Raw genomic sequence first — 19991 nt, 5'->3', positions numbered from 1 at the left:
CAGTTCTTATTGCATACATTGGAGATATATTATTAGTGACATGAAAAACGCATACCAAGGCAAGGACTTTTATTCTTCCAAATCCCTATATTTGAACCGTTCAAAATCAGAAACACTACATGTTGGCTGCATGTCTTTGGTATGACCTTTACAAAACCATGTGATCAAAGGTCATGAACTTTCTACTGCAGTCGACTGGAAATTTGCTCCTCACCAACAGCAACTTGAAGTTGGAACCAAAGCATTGTGGAAGACAACCTTCTCTGATTTTTGGAAGCAAAGGGCACTACAGGCTCTACATCCTTACAATCTAATCACATAGGCCTTCATGTGATCCACATTAATAAATGAAATTTTCTACTTGCAACAATATAGCTATCTCAATGTTACTGTAATGTAATGTGCTACGTCATAGCCTACAATTTGTCTTGTCTGTAATAATGTCACCAAACATTCAAATTTGTTGATTGTCTAGTATGTGTGAATAAAATGGAATAGATATTGTAGGATATATGGGTTGTAGGGGATTTCTACACAGGCAATCTTAGAGGCTTAATCTGTGTCCAGGAATGAGTACCTTAATGAGAAACTACCCCAGACACCAGTCGTGGGGTCAATAAGTGCATTTGACTTCTTTTCATATTGTTTACCCAGTAACTTATATGAAGTGATGTACATGTATAGTCTAATCCTTTTCTGTACAGTGTGTTTTGTCCTTCTTGTGATTAAATACAACTGTGTTCTTTAAAGGTTGCGAATTAAATAAATACACTACAGGCTGTAGTGATGCTGACATGCAATAATTACCATACAGTAAGAATCTTTGTGGACCATATTTAATCACATCTGTCACAATTCCATGTTGCACAATCACAAATAATGAGGAAGGTTCAAGGACATAAAGTAATGACAAAAAATAAGAGCATATCCCATATAACGCAATAACACATATGCTCTCATTCTAGTAGCCTATGCACTCAATTTCTGGTTATATTTTGAGAAAACCATCACAGATACAAAACAATTATTGTGAATATTAGAGCTTGGACTGGTGTCTAATTTCTTTATCAGGATATTCATTCCTTAGACCATGCTGATCATGTTCAGCTTTGTGTAGATGTGGAATTTCAATACCATCCACCTCGTCGGCAATAACAAAGGCAAATGCCATGGTCTGCCACTGACGCGTTTCCTAGAAAGAGCAGAAGTCGTCCGACAGCAGATGCATATGTGCCTCTTTCGGCTTTACTTGTAAACAACTTCCGGCTTACCACTAAAGGCCAATATCTTCAAGCCAGGAGTCCCTCTGCGTGATGCCTCTTGTCAGTTAAGGGGGAAATTCACCCTTTTTCAACATAAACTTACTTTTGCTTACTAACCTTGGCCTGCTCATAGATGTTTAAAAATCACGATGCACACCAGATGTGATCAGTGGCCGTGTTAGAGAGCATAAAAACCGTGATGCATCATGGGTAAATGGTGACTGACTGATCTACAAGTAATATTGAGTAGTTATGAGTCTAAACTCGGCTTTAAATGAGCCTGTTCCTCTGCCCAGGCTTTCCTGACACATGCCCGATCTTAGCACACCTGGATAGGTATTTTATGTAACAGCTAACCACAAGGACCAATGGTCAATTGTAAGTGGTAAATGGCAGAGCGATTACCCCCATGTACAATGCATTTGATGACTGTACTTAAGGTGTACCTTGTGATTCATGCTACACTGAGATCTTGACTGGCATCTGAACAACAGAAAAAATGATTTTGCACCATATTACAGAACCAAATATAAAAATAAAAACAATTAAAGAACCAAATACAAATTATTCAGATTTTGGAGAATTACAGTTTATTTTCACATTTCTGTTTAAATAGAATTATATTAAATTACTGAAAGAGAACAGGGCATTTATAAATATATAATAACATAACCTTCCCCAGTAAATGTTAACTACAGCCACCTACTTACTGTACATATGAAAATTGAGCAACACTGCCACTTACTATCCTTGGAAAATCAAATCTTAATTTTTAAATGAGAATACTACTTGTAAATAATCTAAATAAAACAGAAACCTAAGAAATGTTGAAAATGGGGCATAAGGCAGTGTACAGTATACATACACACTGGCATCACATATTAGTCAGTGATATAGGTAAATGGACCATGTCACATAGAATATAGATCTCATGGTCCCCTTTACTACTGCTAGTGTACTAGAAGTAATCTCTTCATGTGAGACACAGAGAGCCTGTTTAATCAAGCAGATAGTCCCTGTAAGGATATCAGAAAAGCCTCACTGACTCTTTTGTATGCATTGTACTCCACTGTATTTCTTAGCTGAGCTTAGCAATAATGGAAACAAAAAGAGAGAGAGAGGCAAAGCACTGTGCACTTTGGTCAAATCTCACTATTTTCCTTGTGGCACTAAAGGAAAATGCACAACGTTTCACACCAAGAGTACCCCCAACACATCATGGTCCTCATCCTTCACAAATTACATGCTGTTGATTTGTATCCTTCTATTCCAAACGGATTGTGTTAAGTTCAGTTTAGAGACAAGTCCACTGTTACGCAGACGGTGAGAACGTGAGAATCATCCATCCAATAACGAAGTAAAAGAGGAAGACGGGATATACCACCAAAGCTTTGCGATTAGAAGGCTGGCTATCTGCTAAGAAAGCTGTAGAGGCTGGGGGAAAATAATATACATACATTCAGTTACATGTTATCAGTGACTTAAGCAATAAGGAGGTGTGTTTTATGGCCAATATACAGCCCCTAAGGGTTGCTTGGACACAGCTCTTAGCCGTGGCATATTGGTCATATATCACAAAGCCCCAAGGAGCCTTATTGCTATTATAAACTGGTTGTGAGGACACGTTGATAGCTAGTAGAATCCGTGCATTAAATTGGCTTAAAGGAGAAAGTTGCGACTAGTGTAAACTCAATGTTTTTACCTTATGGGACTGTTCCGATTCATGAAAAGGAGTTCATACATCACACAAGCATTACTTTACAATATTTCTGTATAACTATTTAGTATTTAACTGAAGTTATAGGCTACATCATATTTGTAGGAATACAACGTAGAGCAGTAAAAATACATTTTGTCAAACTCGTGGTATACAATCTGATTTACCACGGCTTTCAGCCAATCAGCATTCAGGGCTCGAACAACCCAGGTTATAATAAAGACTAGACTGTATAATCTATTAAAATGTAGGACTAATGTTATGAGGAACACTTGAACAAGTTTAATCTTTATGCAACAGCTCCACCTACTGTAAGTCAGTATGACTGCAAACAGTCAATGAGTTTGTAGAGGTGTGTTGGCACCAATAAACGTAGTCAACCAAATAAGACGTGTAATATAGTTGTCTCGTTATGAAAAGGACTTTCCTTACCAAACGTGGACCAACTGAATGATGCTGTGACCACAATTAGTCGAACGATGAAGCTGACCATCCCAGACCCACCCAGCAGCACCAGCCTACAGACAACCATTGCCACAGTCAGAGGCATGATGCAGTAGCCTAGCACACACAGGCTCTGGAAAAACGATCTAGAGGAAAGAAAAAAATGAATTTTAAACAGGAATTTTAAATGCACATATTTCTAAGTTTTCAATTAATAAATACAATTCACCTCTTAAAGAACTAATCATATTACAGTACTTGCATGTTCAAAAGCATTTTATATTTTTATTTTATTAATTTGACTATAATGATTGGAAGCTGGCTAGAAAGATACGTACATGGTGCCTCCCAACAGCTTTGAGTTCAGTGTGATGATGACAGATCCAAACCAGATGATCACAAACACCTCTGCAAACTGGGGCCCTCCATCTTCCTTACTGTCAACTGAACCCCCCTGCAGCATCCTGAAAACAGGAAGGAAACAATATGAATCCATAGCGCATCCTTCTCCAGTCGTCTTTCATTCATAAATGCCAATCATCACTTGAAACAATAACAAATAATTTTACCTACCCCCATTTTAGTAAAAAGCTAAAGGGATGGGGCTGGAGAAAAGCAACCACTCTCAAATTCATATATAGGGCTATGGATACACAGACCATCTATTACATCAAAATGATCGTTTTAACCATATTTTGAGGCTATATAGTGTTTGCTTACATTTACTTTGTTTACAAACATTGGAGTAAAACAAGTTTACATTTTGGGTTCTGATGGGGTATGACAGTGGAACCAAGCTCATGAGGCATTTCCAAGTTATATTCTTCAAGAATCAATGGGTACATATGATTCATTTAAAAGTCCAAAAATGGATGTAGAAACTGCAGATTGCCCCTTTAAAAGAGTGTCAGTCATATTCTGCTACTACACTGAAACACGAATACTCACAGAGCCAGTGTCACACAGAGCAATAATGGGCCCCACAAGTCCCCTGGAAAAGAGGAGGAAGTTAACACAATCTTCCTAGACAATTACCATTGTCACATTTGTCACATTTGTCTAGGTAGTACAGGAGGAAGTTAAAATAATATTACTAGAACACCTGGGTTTTCACTAGTTACCACTGCCACAAAGTCATAATTGTCTATATTGTAAACATTTATTGAAAACAAAAATTTGCTTTTTGGTCTTAATTTAAAGTTAGGCATAAGGTTAGCAATGGGGTTAAGGTTAGGTTTAAAATCAGATTTTAATAAGAGAAATGATTGAAATAGGCTTGGTTTAGCCATAGCCATAGCCATGACTTTGTGGCTATGTTAAGTAGTGATGACCAAACACCTGGCACATTTAGTTTGTCACATTTTCCTAGGTACTATTACAAATGTCAGTTTAAATCATGTTTGTTATATACATGCTGTTATTCTTGTACGTGTTGGATAGATATCACTAAGTAAAATACAGCTAGGTCACATGATGTAATACCAATTGATTGTGTTGGAATAGTATAAAAGATTAATTAATCTTTCAAAGTATATAGTACTCACAGTCTCTCAGTAGCATTGAACTCTTCTTAGGATACATCACATGAACAAACTTTTTCCCCACTGCTTTCAGATCTCGTAACTGTAAATGAGACATGAGAGATTTTAGAAGAGGTTTTAAAAAGGTCCAATGCAGCCGTTTCTATCCCAATATCAAATAATTTCTGGGTGACAATTAAGTACATTACTAACTAGGTTTCTATTCAATTGGCAACAGATTGTCATGTAAATATTCAAAAATCTGTATAAAGAAAATATGTGCATTTTCCCACCAAACTGACTCTTTGCGGATAAAAGTCTGTGCGTGATGACATAGTGCACACAAAATGTACTCTTAAGTTATCATGTACCGAAGAAAAATCTAAAGTGACAAAACTCTACTGATAGTTGTTACGAAAACTGTTGTGTTAAATAGCAAATGTGTCTACTTTGGTCTTGGCATGTGCACTCTTGCCAACAGCTCACAGATACAGTGCGGGTAGGCTAGTCTACATGATGAGATCATTATGGATAAGGAATATTTTTATTTGTCAAACGGTAGTCAAGCATCAATCATCATGTCACCAGAATAAGACCCTCAATATTTATTGAAAAGGAGCATCAAGATCACTGTGCACTTTCACCACCCTGTGAAATTTATCATAACTTCTGTAGCCTAATAAACTGCATGGTTTCCAAGTCATAGTGGGAGGACCACACACCATATCAAGTTTACCTCGATATGATGGTTATTATATTAATATTTGCGCATAAAGGCATTTCCACCACCTCCACTTCTCACATAATTAATTTTACAGACACAAAAAGATCCCACCATGTCAAACAAACAAATTATCTGTTGGCATTTTTTTATTTAAATGTACCGAATCTACCCGTTTCCATCACATCTGTAGTGATTTTTAAAAATGATATGGTATGACTTTACTCGCATTAAAACTGTGGATGGAAACATGATCATAGTGATGGATTTCAATTGGAATGGTCAAAATAAAACAATAGCTTCTTGACAAAGACCAATTTCTCAAGCAAGAATTTTGCTAGGACTGTCTGGGAGGGGTCTGAATGGGGAGGGGAAAACTGAAAACTAGTAGTTATTGACAGAGGTTTACAATTGTCTTTCTTATTGGTCTGTTAACAACAGTAATTTACCACCTGGTGGTATCACCAGGCGGACAAACGCCATCCCACCTAAACAGGCAGAAATTTCAGGCAGTCTTTTTAAACAGCTTTTACACTAAAAGGACATTATTATAATTGTCCCAATATTATTCCAATGCTCATAGTGTGGAAATATATATAAAACATATGAAAATCTAATTTTTGACTGCACTGGGCCTTTAACATATAATGTAAGTCAAATTAAAAAGGGGTCATGTAAGATGGAAGTGTACACAGTATGGTATGAAGAGGGAAATCTTACTATGGTGTCTTTGACAGGTTCATCCAGTGTGGAGTATTCGTCATCATGACTGGGGGTTCCAACCGGCACATTGATCTCCCCCTCAACAGGGATGTCTCCTGATATGGATACATCTGACAGACCTGCAAACTGGAGATAATACAAGGAAAAGGAGTTGTACAACTGAATGCATTCAAATGAAATGTGTCTTCCGAATTTAAGGTGCCTTAAAAGACATCCACGTCTTCGGCGCCCGGGGCCTTGCACAGGGGCAGAACGACAGATTTGTACCTTGTCAGCTCGGGATTCGATCCAGAAACCTTTAGGTTACTGGCCGAACGCTCTAACCACTAGGCTACCTGACACCATAAACACAGATAACGTTACACATAAATACTTGTTTCTCAATAATGACAACAACCAATTTTTGGCATTTAGCCAATGCACTTTCGTCATGCTAATTCACTGCAGTCTTATTACATTTTGTTAGCTAGCGCGAATATATTTACTGTACTTTAGCTAACGTTAGTTATACACTTAGCTAACTAGCTAACTTTTGTTAGCTAGCGCGAATATATTTACTGTACTTTACCTAACGTTATTAACGTTAGTTATACAGTTAGCTAACTAGCTAACATTAGACAGCTAACGTGACAGTTGCTATAGTTCTCCCTCAGGTTTTGGAAGACATTTAGTACTTTTGCATGGACAGTGACTTTCATTGGAGTGCTTGTCTCTCTCGCTCTCTCTGTGTTGACGCGTTTACCTAACGTTAGCTAACTGTTAGCTATTGTAGTTAAGCTAACTTGAACACCCATGTTGACATTCCCTTACTACCTATCTCTATTTAATATTGGCATCAGAAACGCTTAATAAAACGTCCGTGTATAATATGAAAAACAAGATATTAAAGAATTCATACACTGTTGTACAAGAATACAGGTAGTTAGTTACATTATGTACTTTATTCTTACCATAGGTTTACTTAACTCATCCACTTCCGCCATTTTCTCTGTCCAGACGGATATGAGACGTCATGCTTTGACCGTGATGTCACGTGGCTTGATAACATGCTGGAGAGAAAAAACGTACAGAAACTAGACATAGTAGACACACTTTTATGTTTGCATGGCCTCCAGAATGTCTAAGATTAGCACATTTTAAAAAGGAATATATTCCAATTAGAATGTAATACTAGTATAATCAGTGACTGATGCAAATAATGGGATGTTTGATGCCAATATGGAGGGATTTGCGTTGCAATTTTCAATGGGCGCTGCGCTAAGTGGGGTTAGGGGATCAAAGTATATTGTCTTGACTTGTCAAATTGACATGAAGTAAGAGACAAGAACTACAAATAAAATATTACAATATGGAAAATATTTGGTGTAGTTGTTCCTTTAAGAATTATACTATGGGTGTGAACGGAGGAGGTCCTTGGCAACACCGAACCAGATAGACACGAAAATACATTGTAACAAGAATCAGCTAACATTGTTTTCCTAATGAATTAATGCGTCAAGGAACCAAAGAAGAGTCACTGTGTGCCACGGGTCCAAGGATTCGACAGCATTCAAATCTGGAGGAGTGGGCTACTCAAATTTCAATCTGGAAATGTTATCGACAATGTTCTGCACTGATTCGATGCATTAATTCAGATTTCTAACTTCAACATCTAGGCTACTGTACATCATTCCAAAAATAAGCAATGGGGCATCCTCCTCTTGAGTTCAGCGACTGCTATGAGGATAGTCCGGATTTTAGAGAAAGACTAAAATGCTATGAATTAGAATTGGAAAGAACAAGCAAATTTCTCAAAGATGTAATCAAAGACGGCAACAGTGTAATCAATGCAATCAAGGGTAAGCTTCTCTCTTTCTTCACCCTTTTTACTACTTTCTATATATTACTACTTTCTATATAGACTGTTTGTGGGGTTTAATGTTTTTCTATGTAGTATGTCGAAGAGGAGGAACCTGCATTGTTTAGACACAGCCAACATACAAATTAGTTGAGCAATTGTTTCCAAAAAACAAAGCCTGCTTTGACATGATATAATGAAGCAATAAGCACGAGGGGGTGTAGTATGGCCAATATACCAGGCTAAGGGCTGTGCTTACATCCGACGCAACGCGGAATGCCTGCATGGATCCAGCCCTTAGCCTTGTATATTGGCCATATATCACAAACCCTTCAGGTGCCTTAATGCTTTTATAAACTGGTTACCAACGTAATTTGAGCAGTAAAAATACATGTTTTTGTCATAGCCGTGGTATATCAGACCATATACCACGGGTGTCAGCCAATCAGCATTCGTGGCTCGACCCAGAATGTTTATAATCTGTTGGAGCTCCCGATGGATTCCTGTAAAAAATACATGTGTGAACAGATCCATAACATCATCAATGGAAAAACATAGCCAATTCATTGTGTGCAAAATAGTGACCTAGTATTGGTATTGATTACTGTTCAATTTAGATTTAACAACATTGTACAGTAACACAAGTTCAGTATTTGTCTAGCAGCTGAATGACAAGCTAACAGTTTCAACCAGTTTATCAGCCTAACTAACATGTTACTTTTCTTGATAAATAATGAGTGGATGACAGTGGGCTGTGACAGACTATGAATTATGTAACTAACATAACATGTAAAAAACATGACCTAATAGACAGACAACCTACAGCTATAGTGTAACTTAACTCTGGGGAACTCTGGTATGTATGACTCATCCCATGCTGACTTGCGCATGTGACATTTTACTGTGCTTCATAAAGTCAGTCAAAATCCACAGAGCATTTTAGGTAGGCTTAAATGTTTGTTGCTGTCATACAAAAAATATGACCTGATGTTTGCACAGTCAATACCCAAACCACAACACTGGCATTCCTCAGTGATTCCTTGTTAGACGCAACTGCATAAGCAACATGAACATGTAGCATAAACAAAGTTTTTTCATTGTTGTCGTGCTGTGCCTTATCCATGCCATGGTCCTGTCTCTTTTCCTTCCTGTTTTCTCCTCCACCAAAACCACTGCCATGTGATATTTTACTCTACATATAAGGAGAAAATGCTGCCTTTGCAGATCAGAAAAAGTGCAGCTTAAGGATTCTTACCCATCCCTTCCCTTCCACATTACATAGCCCCCCCCCCCCCCCCCCCTTCCCTTACTGTCCAAGGTCCCTGAGCATTGCGCATAATGTTATTGCACAACCCTATACTTTCAATGTCAATGATTCCATGATTATTTTACACAGTTACATTTTGCTTATCACTTTTCATTATTGCACATTCCTGAATGAGTGAGTCAGCCCCTAATGTCCTTATTTGTTCATAAGGGTCAGTGGGTGTAGCACAAATTAGCATTTGTACCTAGTTCATTTGCATCAGGGAAGTTTGTAGCGCTTCCTGGACGGCAGGAGCACACACTCTGAGTTTAGCATATGGGAGAGGTCCTCTGCTATTTTGTTTACCATCTTCAGCATATTTGTGTGGTAGCTGTCCAGAAAAGTTGTTGGTGGGGTTGCTGATCATTTTTTCAGGCAGTTTTCAGCAGACTTGTCACTGGCTTTTGCCTGTACAATGACACTGTTCTACCACGCAGTGATGCAGGTGGGGGACACACACAAACTAAATATACTTTAAAACCAAATTGAAGCTGTAGAAATTATAATGGACCTACATTCATACAGTGTCTTGACTGTCCAGCTTGCTAATCACCCAAATGAAAGGTCAGGGCCACTGGTTGGTAGTCATTGTGTTCCTTGGGGTATGGCTTTTTCGGGATGTGGATGATATGAGATGTTTTCCAGTCGTGTGAGAGAGTTGAGGGGTGACTGGAAGATGGGTTGCTAGACTGGGCCAATGGTATACTGAAGGCTAGCCTCAGTGTGTCACCAAAGTACCACTGTGCTAATCCCAAACGTCAGCTCTTGGATGTTCTCCATGAGTACCGCTGCCTTTGTTGGTATAGGACCAAATTTACTGGAACAGTATTTGCATTGTTTGACCCACCGAGATTCCATTCTGTAGCCCAATTCACAAAAGTCAAGCTTTTTATCTCGAAAACAGAAACTGTCATTGTAAGGAGAGATGCAATGCTGCTGAGTATAGGATTTGCCACTTATTCTGTCTTGGTGATAACTGGTCACTTGAAGAGAGTTTTTGTTGTTGAGGTATAAGGAGCTGAAATAAGAGTTCCCCCCTGATGATATAAATCATAAGCCTAACACCCATTTGGGTGCAAACACAAGTCCTCTAGTATAGTATATAATTTATTTTTTTATTCACTGAAGTGAGGAGGTTGACTTTCTATAAAAAATTTAAAACCCTAATTACAGAATTGCCTTTGACTGAAAGGATGGGCTATGTTATCATTGGACTAGTCTGTCTGATATTTTCTGCCTCTTCATTGGCACACCCCTGAGGTAAAAGGAATTTGACACACCTATGCTAATGTAATGACTGTCTTCATTCATTAGAATGCTGAAAATAGATGATTTATAAACTGGGTGGTTCGAGCCTTGAATCCTGATTAGCTGAAAGCCGTGGTATATCAGACCGTATACCATGGGTATGACAACATTTATTTTTACTGCTCTAATTACGTTGGTAACCAGTTTATAATAGCAGTAAGGCACCTCAGGGGTTTGTGATATATGGCCAATATACAAGGCTACGGGCTGTGTCCTAGCACTCCGCGTTGCGTCGTGCCCAACAGTCCTTAGCAGTGGTATATATGCCATATACCACACCCCCTCGGACCTTATTGCTTAAGTATATTATTTGAATTTCTGATAGTGAAATTCAGCAACCAGAAACTATTTGATGTGCTCTCATGCTGCCTGTCTGGGCTAGTCATGGGAACCAACCAGTACCTGTCTCTAACTTTGACAATAGTCCTGAGTTAGCCCAAACCAAGAGTTGTCTAAGGGGAAGTGGGTGGGCCTCCTTATTCTTATTATTCCAGGCAGCATGACTTCCTCAAACATACCTTTTCTGTTTAGTTGCTCTCCAAATACTGTGCTTATTTATTTATGGCTGAACTGTAATGATAACAGTTCAATCACATATAAGCCCCATGTTTGGCAATCACCAAAATAAATATTGCAATTTAATTGATAATGTCCTAATTACACACTTTATCCTTTTAAATCAAAATGTAAAGTGCTACTGTTATTATGTTGATGTTGTTATTGTGTCGATGTGTAATGTGTGTTTTATGAAGGTTATTCAGTGGCAGTGCAGAAGTTCTCCCAGACACTCGGTGTGTTCCAGTTTGACTTCATTGGTGATTCTCTGACAGATGATGAGATGAACATTGGTAAGTTCATATAGTGCTTTGTCATACATACACTTACTGTATTGGTCAGCCTGAAAGCCATATTCTGCATATCTCTATATGGCTCTAGTCTAGTCAGCCTTATTACTTTTCTCCCCAGCATTGACTGGTTGGCAATAGATTTCTTAATGTTTCTCAAAGTTTCAGTGTATTTGACTTCATGAATTAGGAAGTTCTTTTTTAGTTGTTGGTGATGGCACAAAGCCTTTATTGATTTCACTTCCTCCCTTGTTCAGTGCATATAAACCTGTCATCTTCTAGGGAAAATGTTTACCCCATTAATTACACTATATAATAACGAAACAAGACCTGTGCCAAATATATTCACTATACAGTTACATAACACAGGCCACACCATAATGTAATGTGACATTACAAGACTGTAAATGTATTGTGACACCAGCACACAGCTAGAATGTCTTGATAACACATTACCTTTTTGTCAAAACAGTGTCCAAGGTTAAAGAATATGTAGTTATGTACATGTGTGTCCTAGTTATATGTAACCTAATATCTATCTTTCTCTTTGTCTACAGCGGAGTCTTTCCAGGAGTTTGCTGGTCTCCTACAGGAAGTGGAGGATGACAGGATGATGCTGGTGGGTTATCAGCAGCACCTTTTTGACCCTCATACAGCCAGAGGTGGATATAAGAGAAACCCCAACTGGAACTGGCTTCCTGGGGTGAACTCTGTCTCTGGTCTTGTCCTCCTTTGGGCCTGTGCAATATAAATAGTGGTGTCATGACACTGCATTATCAGTGTGCAGGGAAAAGCAGCAGATCCTGTTATACTGGGCTTTCTGGATGCTTTAAGGATTTTTTCTAAAACACAGCTACTCTATAATTACAGCTGATGCTCTTTTTGAGGGGAAGAAGAGCAACACCTGCTGGAGTGCAAGATAATTCCCTGTTCATTTCTAGGCTTCTAATTGCTTGGTTCCCTTTTTCATCCAATTTCTTATCATAACTAATCTTGCATGTTTGTAATGTAATGCATGGCATGCTTTTGCCAAATGGCCAACAGAACACTCAATGTTTCATGTTTTTTCCTCGTTCAGGTTCAGAATGCTTGTGATCTGCTTATCAAGCCACTGGAGAAGTTTCGCAAGGAGCAAATAGGAGTGACAAAGGTGAGTTCATATTTAGCTTTATATTAATTTATTTATAATATTTAGTGTGGTGGATACTTCAGTATTTACATTTTAAAATTATTGGTTGTTGGATTGGATTGTTGAGTATACCTACTTTTCATTGAACAGTCATGTGCTCATGTAGCACTTTTTCACTTTAACTAGATGGGAGATAAACAGGATCTGAGTTTTGGCAGTGCATATAAATCACACTCTCATGTGCTGCTGAGGTGACACGGGCCCCCTTCCCCTTCCTCCATCTCCTCCAGATTTGCTTGTTGTGAAAATTCAGCGCGAAGCTCATGACACCAACCTACTTATTCAGCAAGACATTCAGTCAAACACAATTTATTTGTTTTTAGTGTACCTATCCAGTCCCACCATAAACTGACCCAGTTGATCAACTGTAAACTTTTTTACCATTGCAAAGACTATTCAAATTTACTAGTTCTATATATACTTGGTCCTACTGCAATGCAGGTTGATTGAATTGAGCCTTTAGATTAAGTGAATAAATAGCCAAAGGTGAGTAGATGTGCTGTAGTAACACCACTAGTGTTCGACTACATAAATGTAGAAAGACAAGTTCTGGAGGAAGGAGCTTCCAACTGGGCACAAACTGGTTGAATCAACATAATTTTTCAACGTATTGTGATATGGAATCAACATGGAAAATACAGTTATGGGTATTGCATGTTCGAATGTCATCGCTGACAACTTGGCAACTTTGCAACTACTTAGCATGTTAGCTAACTCTTCCCCGGAAGATTTAAATGTACTATGTTACATCTACCCCTGAGTCTACCCCTGAGTCCAGGGTGGTTTGGGCTCCCAAGTGGTATAGTAGTCTAAGGCACTGCATCTCAGTGTTCGAGGTATCACTGCAGACCCTGTTTCGATTCCTGGCTGTATCACAACCGGCCGTGATTGGGAGTCCTATAGGGCGCACAATTTGGCCCAGCATAGTCCAGGTTGTAAATAAGAATTTGTTCTTACCTGACTTGCCTAGTTAAATAAAATAAATAAGAACTGAGCAAATTAAATGTGGCCATACTTCAGCAAGAATGATATTTAGACCTATGTAGCATTTTACAAAGTCATCAACAACAATTGTTTGAATTCAACCCAGAACTGTTTAAAATAAACAGTCTAGGGTTTCAAGCTCTGGTTGATTTCAAATTGAATGTGATATTGAATTATTAAGTAATGGGACAAATTCACTTATGTGTATTAAAGTAGTCGAAAGTTTAGTGTTTGGTCCCACATTCTTTGATGTAATTAATCATTGTGTGATAGGAATATGGGACCAAATACTAAGCTTGTTAATTTGTCCCAATACTGTTGGTCCCTTAAAATGGGGGACTATGTACTAAAAGTGCTGTAATTTCTTAACAGTTCACCCGATATGGATGAAAATACCCTCAAATTAAAGCTGACAGCCTGCACTTAGTCATTGTAGTCATTTCAAATCCAATGTGCTGGAGTACAGAGCCAAAACTAAAATCTGTCACTATCCCAATACTTTTTGAGCTCACTGTAAGTGAAAGTATAGGACTAACTCATCACACTTTATTTATAGTGCATTTAAAGTCAGTGGCACAGATGGAACTACACAAGCATAAGATACATCTCCTTCAAATGTTTATATTTGGTTGTGTTGACAACCAAACACACTGTCACTTTTGAAATCCAATAAATAGCCTATTAACTTGTTGACAAGTTAACAAATTATATTGGATTCACACCAAAAGTAAAATAATGTGATTAAGCCTGTGGCTCAGATGGAAATATCCAAGTAGTAGATATATCTCCTCCTTTAAATGTTGATATTTGGTTGCATTGTCAACCAAACACAATTGTATATTACCTTTGTAATGCAGTAAATAGTTTCCTTCATTTAGGCTATTTTACAAAGGAATGTAATATTCTCCCTTAAAACAAGTTAACACATCTGTGGCCACATGTTGAGCTTACTAAAACTATAAAGGTCTTATGTAATCATATAAACTATGTTCAAGATCACATTCTTAAGTCATCACAGGTCTGTGGAGATCTTCACCATTGCTATAATAATCTGCGCTGAATCTCAAATGGCATTGATCACTTGCACCATGTACTTTTAATGTAATCTCAACTGCAATCCCAGTCATTTGGTTCTGCTATTAGATGAATCACAGTGATGTCACATTAATCTGTTGTCTAACAAAACAAAATGTCTGATATTTTATTCCCATTTGAAATTTGCTGGGCTTTTAAATGTTTGGGTGACAACGAATCCAAATATCAGACAATTTGGTTGTGCTTTTAGATAGTTGAAAGCATAGTGATAACACATAGGAAATTGAACTGTCTTTTTGAGAGGGTGAATATAATTTGTAATCCCATTGATCAACGTCTCGACCAAATTATCCACGTTGAAATTATGTAGTGTTTCCAGATCTAACTAACACACATTAGTCTCAGCATTTGTACTAAATACATGGACATTGATTTCAAGAAGTGGTAGATTCTCTTTATCCAACTAAATATTTGTGAAACTCTCTTCCCTTTGCCAAGGAAGCTATGGTCTAGTCCAACATAGGTTGTGGACTGTAGTGCTTTGGCATCTGTAATCAACTGCAGATGACCTCAGCTGAGAAGCTAGCTCAAACAAATGCTAGGCCTTCCAAGCGTGTTGGCAGTACTATCTACACCAGAGTTTCCCACCTCTGTCTTTGAGGATGTCCAGACAGCCCACATTTTTGTTATAGCCCTGCACTAACAGACCTGATTCATCTAATCAACTAATACTCAACGCCCAAACCTTCTATTTTGACAAACTAACGCAATGGTAAATCTTAGCGCTGATGGTAGCGCTATAGGTCCGGGGGTGTGTCAGAATATTTGTGCTAATTTCCCAGCAGGAATTATGGGCGCAATAGGTGACGGTGCCGCGAAAAGGGTGGGTTTTGATTAATATATAAGTTGTAGGTGGGAGTTGTGGGACGAGGGCTTGACCATTCACTGGCCAATCAACTTGTTCCAAGGATTAATACTGCATGCGGTTGTCTCAAGTTGTGTATGTTATTGACTGCCTTTGCATTGTCATCAACTCCAATTCATCTAGGGGCACGGAATATTTGTGTCCTCATCTGTTTATTAAAGGCCCAATGCAGTCAAAATTCATTTTTTTCTTTTGATCAATTTGATCAGTGTTATTGTGTTTCCAAACAGCAACTATTAGGCAATCTACACAGGACCTTCTAACCAGCAGGCTTGCATGGGTGTGGCATTTTGGCTGTCCATGGTGATATGACCATCCTGAAAATTGGCCAATAGACCAATAGCAGCAAAGAGTTCCAAACCTCTCTGCCAATAACAGCTAGTTTTCATTTTTCCCTTCCCCATTCAGATAGGTCCCAGAGACAGTCCTAGCTAAATTCTTTCTTGAGAATTTTTAAAAAAAATTGCTAAAAAGCTAGTTTTGCCCATTTTAATGGAACTCTATTACAATAAAGTACTTAATTGTTACCCAGAAAATTACATGCGTTGTTCTTGAGCCCATTTCACACGGGCTATTTTGGAACCATGTTTCTTGGGCTAGCCCTGAAAAGTCAGCGCTAACCTTGCTCAGGAGCAGGGCCAGCTATCTCTGGGCTAAGGTTGGTGCTTGCCTACTTTAGAATGTGCAAGTGTGAACACTCGCTCAGCACCAGGCTAAAATCTCCCTTAGCCCTGGGCTAAGGTGCAGTGTGAACGCATAGGCATATGTACATGTAGCCTATCATGGAATGAGAGATGAGACGATGACGGTGACACACGTGCTGTATTTAGAAACATCTAAGTTATTTTCATTAGATTAAAAAACAAGCCCTCAGTAGGCTACCCTTACCCTACTATAACGAAAGCTGGTTAAACAGCAATGTGTCTGCTGTCTTTCTGGCCTATGCATTAGCCAAGTAGCCTATCATAAAAGGTGTCTAAATGGTCATCTTGTGAGGCTTTTACTGGCATGCTTTTGCGTTATTCACATACAGTAGGCCTACCTGCATACTCCATTTTGCTTGTATCCATCCCCAATTCCAAAGAGTGCCTCTTGTCTAGTTACCAAAGACGTGCTCCTCCAAAATTACTCAAATTATTCTGTCCTATTGTAGATAAAAAGGGGATGCTCGCTTACTGTTTTGCTGCTCCCAAACGTTATTTTTTAATAAAGCTTTGGTGATTAAGATTTATTTCAAAGTGGTCTCATGAGCCAAACCTTTTATTGATAGTATTGGGTACTGGTGAATGCATTGGGCAGAAGAAAAAAAACTGCCTTCATTCATATGTACACGGGCACAAAGAGCACATTTCTGTTGTTCCATGAGCATTTGGGCACTATGCGTCATGGATATTAAATAACCAAACACTTTAACGCTAAGACCTACTTTTGGTGAGTCAAATCTCCCTATTTATACTGAATGAAATTGTCACTTTTGCGCTAGTTTTTAAGGACACACCTCAAATATTGCCACTCCTTTCACCTCAGTGCAAGCGGGCTGATACTGGCGCAAGGGTTGGAAAATGCCAGAGTGCCAGTTTTTACATGCTGTAATTGCCAGCTAACTTGTGTTTTGACACTTGCACCACCTTAGTGCCAGACAAAAATAGAGCCCCTTGATTAGTTGAATCAGGTGTGTGAGGGTTCAGTGCTGGGCAAGAACAACACTGTGGACTGTTTTGTAGTCCCCCGGGAGAGGTTTGGGAAACAATGATCTCAACTGATCAAGGCCAATTATGGCTGTGTGGAGCAACATGTGCATGTACAAACTGTTACGATTATGACATTATGATATTGCTATTATTCTTGTTGACACATGATGAAGTCTCACACTGAAAAACATTTATAATGTTTTGTTGAATTATTGTGTAATTTATTGAATAAACTTCTGTCTGTCTTTTAGGAAAGAAGGAAGAAGTTTGAGAAAGAGAGTGAAAAATATTACACTCAGTTAGATAAACATCTACATTTGTCTGCTAAGAAGAAGGAAACTCAGCTGCAGGAGGTTGGTGGAAATCCCTCAACAGAGACTTCCTGTAAAGAGTTTAATGGAACTCTGAAGGGATTAAAAGTTTTGTTTGTAAAATGTGAATATTTTATTCTAATGCTCCCTAATTGGATAACTCAACTGGCTCAAGCTCACCGGCTTAAAGTTTAGCCAATAACAACAAATATTAAGACTATTCGGAAACAAGCTGCTTTTGTAATCACCATTTCATCCCTCCAAAGGCTGACGAGCTGCTGGACAAAGAGAGGCGGAACTTCTATGAGTCGTCAGTGGAATATGTGTACCAGATCCAGCAGGTGCAGGACAGGAAGAAGTTTGATGTGGTGGAGCCTGTGAGTGTTTTCTTCCTCTCTGTCGTCCACACTTCCTGTTTACACCTCCCTGTGTTGCTGCATGGATATCCACACACATACACACACACACACACACACAGCTACAGATGCTGCCTGTGAAACCTGTTATATGCTACGGCCACAGTGGATCAGTGGCACACATCCTGTACAACCATAATTAACCCTGAACACCATTGCACATTGAGACAGGCAAGTCTAACATGGCACACTAGGAAAGAATTACTCACAATCTCATTGATTTTGATTTCTCATTTGAACCCAAATCTAGATTAGCAATAGGTCAGTGTTAGAGTACGGTATGAGTGAGTGTTAAGAACAGCCTTTGAACAGCTATGAGAGTCTAGAAGTCTGGTACGCAAGGCTACTGTAGTACGGAGGTGAACTCTTACACTTCACTTCATTAAGTATTATAAAATTCAGGGCCTCCCAGGTGGCGCAGTGGCTAAGGGCGCTGTACTGCAGCGCCAGCTGTGCCACCAGAGACTCTGGCTCTGTCGTAACCGGCTGCGGGGGAAGTCCGTGGGGCGACGCACAATTGGCCTTGCGTCGTCCGGGTTAGGGAGGGTCTCATCGCGCACCAGCGACTCCTGTGGTGGGCCGGGCGCAGTGCACGCTAACCAAGGTTGCCAGGTGCACAGTGTTTCCTCCGACACATTGGTGCGGCTGGCTTCCGGGTTGGATGCACGCTGTGTTAAGAAGCAGTGCGGCTTGGTTGGGTTGTGTATCGGAGGACGCATGACTTTCAACCTTCGTCTCTCCTGAGCCGGTACGGGAGTTGTAGCAATGAGACAAGATAGTAGCTACTAACAATTGGATACCACGAAATTGGGGAGAAAAAGGGGTAGAATTTTTTTTGTAAAAGTATTAGAAAATTAATGTGCCCATTATAAGAATATAGTGACAGGACCATTTTTGAATAATTATCAATATGCTAATAATCAGTTGTATGTTGTGTTGTTTTCAATGAACAGGTGCTGGCATTTCTTCACAGTATCCTGACACTCAACAACCTGACGGTAGAGATGACTCAGGACTTCATGCCCTATAAGCAAGAGCTGCAGCTCAGCTTGCAGAATGTGAGTAGCTACCGATGTTAATGACAACATTAGTTAAATGAGACTCAATAATGATGATGCCTAAACCCGGAGGCGAGAGATATAGTAATGGTGATGGGTCTAGTTAGGACTCCAGGAAGCTGTCATAGGGCTTCCCAATAACCATCGAACATGACCGTGAGTCTGAGTGTGTTGTGATGTGGTCTGCAGACGCGGAACCACTTTGAGAGCACTCGTGAGGAGATAGAGGAGCTGATGAAGAGAATGACGCATCCAACCCAAATTGGTAAAATGCACAGCCAACCAGTCATTGAGGGCTACTTGTACTCTCAGGAGAAGTGTAAGTATGCATGCTACAGTTTGTAAACCTGCTACATTCCTCTCAACATGTTGTATTCAATAAGCCCTGACCTGACATGATAAACTAACACCCTGCTCTCTCAGGGGCCTTGGGTGTGTCATGGGTGAAGTACTACTGTAAGTATCACAAAGACAGCAAGCTGTTTGTCATGGTCCCTGCTGAACCAAAACCTGCAACCAAACAGGTAGGTCATAAAATGGGTCGTATAATCTGTATAAGACACTTGAACAACTATTTGTCACATCTCTGATATTTGATCAGACTCAATGGAATTATTTAAATGCACATGCGCTAAAAAAAACTTGGGTTTTTACTATTTTATTAACTTTCTCCAAAGCTTTAATGTAGAGATTCTCTCT

The 19991-nt window shown here is 39.1% G+C and overlaps 2 protein-coding genes across 2 annotated transcripts in view; one reads left to right on the top strand and one right to left on the bottom strand.

The window, feature by feature from the left end:
* Positions 1-820: 820 nt before the first annotated feature.
* Positions 821-7410, bottom strand: LOC139418426 (protein YIPF6). The gene is made up of 7 exons (XM_071167837.1): positions 7338-7410; positions 6385-6513; positions 4968-5046; positions 4372-4414; positions 3762-3887; positions 3412-3569; positions 821-2696 (listed from the first exon to the last, which is right to left on the bottom strand). Exons 1-7 carry the CDS (start codon positions 7368-7370, stop codon positions 2575-2577), a joined length of 690 nt encoding a protein of 229 aa, XP_071023938.1. The 5' UTR covers positions 7371-7410; the 3' UTR covers positions 821-2574.
* Positions 7411-7816: 406 nt separating this feature from the next.
* The window catches only part of LOC139418424 (oligophrenin-1-like), a 36563-nt gene continuing 24388 nt past the window's right edge, over positions 7817-19991 (top strand). Inside the window, exons 1-9 of the mRNA XM_071167833.1 lie at positions 7817-8225; positions 11591-11686; positions 12241-12302; positions 12762-12833; positions 17759-17860; positions 18085-18195; positions 19188-19292; positions 19482-19611; positions 19716-19816. Of these exons, the coding sequence (XP_071023934.1) occupies positions 8072-8225; positions 11591-11686; positions 12241-12302; positions 12762-12833; positions 17759-17860; positions 18085-18195; positions 19188-19292; positions 19482-19611; positions 19716-19816 (933 nt within the window). The 5' untranslated portion in view covers positions 7817-8071. The remainder of the gene's footprint in view (positions 8226-11590; positions 11687-12240; positions 12303-12761; positions 12834-17758; positions 17861-18084; positions 18196-19187; positions 19293-19481; positions 19612-19715; positions 19817-19991) is intronic.

Source organism: Oncorhynchus clarkii, chromosome 10 (genome assembly GCF_045791955.1).
Source record: "Oncorhynchus clarkii lewisi isolate Uvic-CL-2024 chromosome 10, UVic_Ocla_1.0, whole genome shotgun sequence".
Taxonomy (NCBI): domain Eukaryota; kingdom Metazoa; phylum Chordata; class Actinopteri; order Salmoniformes; family Salmonidae; genus Oncorhynchus; species Oncorhynchus clarkii.
Note: the sequence above shows the minus strand (reverse complement) of the source record. Positions and strands in the feature narration are given on the sequence as shown.